This window comes from Eumetopias jubatus, unplaced genomic scaffold, assembly GCF_037043125.1.
Source record: "Eumetopias jubatus isolate StellerSeaLion01/CBP00866 unplaced genomic scaffold, mEumJub1_p1.0 scaffold_1, whole genome shotgun sequence".
Taxonomy (NCBI): Eukaryota; Metazoa; Chordata; class Mammalia; order Carnivora; family Otariidae; genus Eumetopias; species Eumetopias jubatus.
In genome coordinates this window covers 201,389,884-201,393,308 of record NW_028274807.1, presented here as the reverse complement: position 1 = coordinate 201,393,308, position 3,425 = coordinate 201,389,884, and the positions used below count along the sequence as shown (strand labels likewise).

The 3,425-nt window shown below is 61.9% G+C and overlaps 1 protein-coding gene across 1 annotated transcript in view; it reads right to left on the bottom strand.

Annotated features, from left to right (window-relative positions):
- Positions 1–371: 371 nt before the first annotated feature.
- SCAP (SREBF chaperone) overlaps positions 372–3,425 on the bottom strand; it is a 68,572-nt gene continuing 65,518 nt past the window's right edge. The window contains exons 18-23 of the mRNA XM_088028574.1: positions 3,234–3,319; positions 1,706–1,788; positions 1,447–1,613; positions 1,208–1,288; positions 804–1,010; positions 372–721 (exon numbers count right to left, since the gene is read on the bottom strand). Coding sequence (XP_087884700.1) covers positions 476–721; positions 804–1,010; positions 1,208–1,288; positions 1,447–1,613; positions 1,706–1,788; positions 3,234–3,319 — 870 coding nt within the window. The 3' untranslated portion in view covers positions 372–475. The remainder of the gene's footprint in view (positions 722–803; positions 1,011–1,207; positions 1,289–1,446; positions 1,614–1,705; positions 1,789–3,233; positions 3,320–3,425) is intronic.

Below are 3,425 nucleotides of genomic sequence, written 5' to 3'. Positions count from 1 at the left end.
GCCAGTGTCTGCCCGTTGCTGCTTTAGGGAGGGAGCCTGAGCCTCAAGCACTGCCTGAAACGTGGTGCCTTCAGTAAGCTTGGGGGTGGCTGGGCGGTAGGAGGACCGTGGGGCCACACTTGGCTCCCACGCCTCTGAAGGGTTAAGGAGGCAGGCCCGCAGCCCGGGCTTGCTGGGCTTCCCTGCCTCGTAACCGCCCCCGGGGCACTGAGCACAGCCCCTGCCAGGAGCGACTCACGCTCACAGAATCACGCTCACAGAAGCACGTGAGCAAGTGGGGGGCTCCCAGGCACAGGGAGGGCATGCAGCAGGGGTGCAGCAGCTCTAGGGAAAGATGCAAGTGGCTCAAAAGGCCCGTGGCAGATGGGATTAAAAAAAAAAAAAAAGTTTAATATTACAGCCACGAGGCAGGACAGGACAGTTCAGGGACAGCTTCCGGAAGACTCAGCTCTGCACCGCAGCTCCTGCCTCCTGCTCAGTCCAGCTTCTCCAGCACGGAGGGCACGTACACCAGGCTGAGCTCGCTGCCAAAGTTGCAGACGATGGCAGCATTGTCCAGCACCAGGATCTGGCGAGTAGGCTGGGCCTCACTGTTCTTCCCCAAGTAGACGGTCTGTAATAGGTCCCCATAGTTTAGGTCCCAAAAGGAGACACAGCCCTGGCCGCCAGTCACCAGCAGGTTGTCGGAGATGACCCCCAAGCTTGCACCACAGCCCAGGTCCTGGAAGCAAAGACAGGATCAGCTCGGTGTCCCGAATCCCTCCCTAAAACACCAAGAATCCCGTGGCCCCCGACCTGCCCACCTGCTGAATGGAGTAGAGCTTGATGCCGGTGCTCCGGTCCCAGATGCTGATGAGGTCATCCAGGCCACTACTGATGACGCAGGAGGTGGTACAGGTGAGGGAGGTGACATCCCCACGGTGAGCGAACATGTGGCTGACCCTGCTGCCAGTCAGCACATCCCACAGGCAGATGGCCCCATCTTGTCCTCCACTGGCCAGCACCATTGTCTAGGAGAACAGGCCCAGGAGGGCTGGGTCACTGGGGCAATACCTCTGTCCATGAGGGTATCCCAGTGCCCTGGGGAGTGGGGGTCCTCCCACTCTGCTTCCCAAAAGGTTCTGGGGGCCAGCTGTCCGGAGTCCGAAACAAAGGCCATGGCTTGGTACCCCGGCCCCCCACCCGCGGCCCCCAGCGGCCCCCTCACCTGGTCAATGTACACAGCTGTGATGGCCCCCGAGTGGCCCTGCAGGGTGAAGAGGCAACACGAGTCCTCCAGACGGAACACCTGGGGCAGGGGTGGGCATCAGTTCTGGTCTGGGGTGGTTTCCCAGTTCCATTTTGGCCAGGAAATCCCTTCTGTGCATCCTCTCCCTGGCTGACCCCAAACGCTCAGCATCCTGGGCTAGGCCACCCCAGCCCCCACAAGACAGAGCCAACCCTCACTCTCAGCGTGTGGTCCTGGCTCCCGGTCACGAGTCGCCCAGCCGCGGCCTTCAGGGCCGTGATGGGTTTCTGGTGTGCACAGGGCACGGTGTGGGTCAGGCGACAGGCTACCGTGTCACTGCTGCTGTACACAGGGGACGCGGGGGAACTGCTCCGCCCTGGAGTCCCTGGAGACAGACCAAGTATGTGGGCAGTCGCCACCCCCCCACCCCCACCCCCCCACCAGGTGCAGGCACCTGGCCAGTGCAGGCCCTCTGACCTCGGAACTGCAAGGGGCTGAGGGCAGTGCGGGTCTCCAAGGAGAAGAAATCCAGGGAACCGTTGAGCCGGGCAGCCACAATCCTGGAAGAGAAGAGAGGCTGCTGGTGGCCCTCCCTCAGAACACCGGGGCTGGGGGCCGAGCACTGTGGCCACCTGACGGGTCAGCTCCACTGCGCAGATGGAAACAGACGAAGGGACCACAGCCAAGGGGCAAGCACGGGTGCTGGGAAACATGCTGAAGCCGGGAGACCCAGGCTGCAACTCTACTCTGCCTCTGTTTCTTTATCTGTGAAATGGGAACAACTACCCACCTCACAGGGTGGTCACAAGGGTAAAAAAGTGGCACCTGGAGAAAAGGTAAGACTGTGAGTTGAAGGCCCTCAGAGCCTGGAGCTAAAGGAGGGGCTTCTGAGGAGAGAGGCCCCAAGGGGGCTGTGTGTTGGAGTGGCAGGAGGCACCGTGGTCTCTGGCCTCAGCCTCGGAAAGCAGCTTCGATCCAAGCACCACCCACTGCCCTTCCTTCTTCCACAAAGAAAGAATTTCTTCACTGCCCAGGAATTCCTAGGCAGAGACGGGGGTATTTGCCAAGGGGTCCCAAAGCCTTGAAGTGAGTGGAGTTCAAAATCTTCCTACAGCACAAAGCATGCCTCCCAGCCCGGAACCAGAAGGGCCCAGGCCAGAGCCTGGGAAGGCGCCGTGTATTGGGAGCGAGGAGAGCGAGGAGAGCCCGCCGGGTCACCAGGAGCTCTGAGGGCTGGGCGGACACCCGGGGGCTTTCTCTGAACCTGAGAAACCAAGCAGCAGGGAGGAACCTGGAGGAGGAGGAACCGGCAATGGCGGCCAGGCTGGTCGGCGGGGGGTGGGGTGGTGGGGGGGAGTGGGGGGGTGTGAGCCAAGGCCGATGCAAGCGGCCTCGCAGGGGCAGAGAGGACAGCTGTAGCCACCAGAACCTGCGCGCTGAGGGCCAAGAGCACCCTGCCCTGGGAAGAAAAAGGCTCCGGCTCTAGCTTAGAGGTTGGTGCCACAAACGGTGCGGACCCCGGAGGGCAGAGCCAGCATGGGACAGCTGGGGCAGGCGGGTGAAGTGCTGAGCAGGAGGCCCCGGTCGCAGTGAGACCTGGATCTATCAGCCAAGAGCTCGGTTGGCTGGGCCCCTGGGGAGCACCCATAGCCAAGGAGCACGCCGAGGACGGAGGTGAGAGCAGCGTACAGCCTCAAACACGAAGGTAAATTTTAAACAGAAGGTTCTGCTGAGAAAGCATTTTTTGGTCACTGAAAATGCAGCCAAGACCTGGTAAGGTCTACACTGATGGGCTCATCCGGGAAACCCTGACTCTGAAGGGTAAGAGGGAAACCGAGTCACAGGGATGACGGGCCTATTCTAAGTGCTTCAGTTGTCACCCCCCACCGTGGTGGCTGTTCACAGGTGTGGGGCTGAGTACTGAGAAGGGGCATCAGTCATGCGGTGGGGAAGGGCCCAGGAAGGGGACTTCTGGAGAGAGGCCGAGCAACACAGCGCCTCTCACCTTTTGTCCAGGAACACAAGGGCCGTGATGCCCGAGGTCACCTCCTCGCTGCTGCAGCGCAGTGTACCCTCGATGGCGTCCCACACCTGCAGGACCAGAGACCGTGAGCACCTGCGGGCCCGCCAGGCCCCCCAAACCCGCGCATGCCTGGCCTTCTGCCTACCCGCCCCCGCCCCCCCCCTTCCTGCCGGG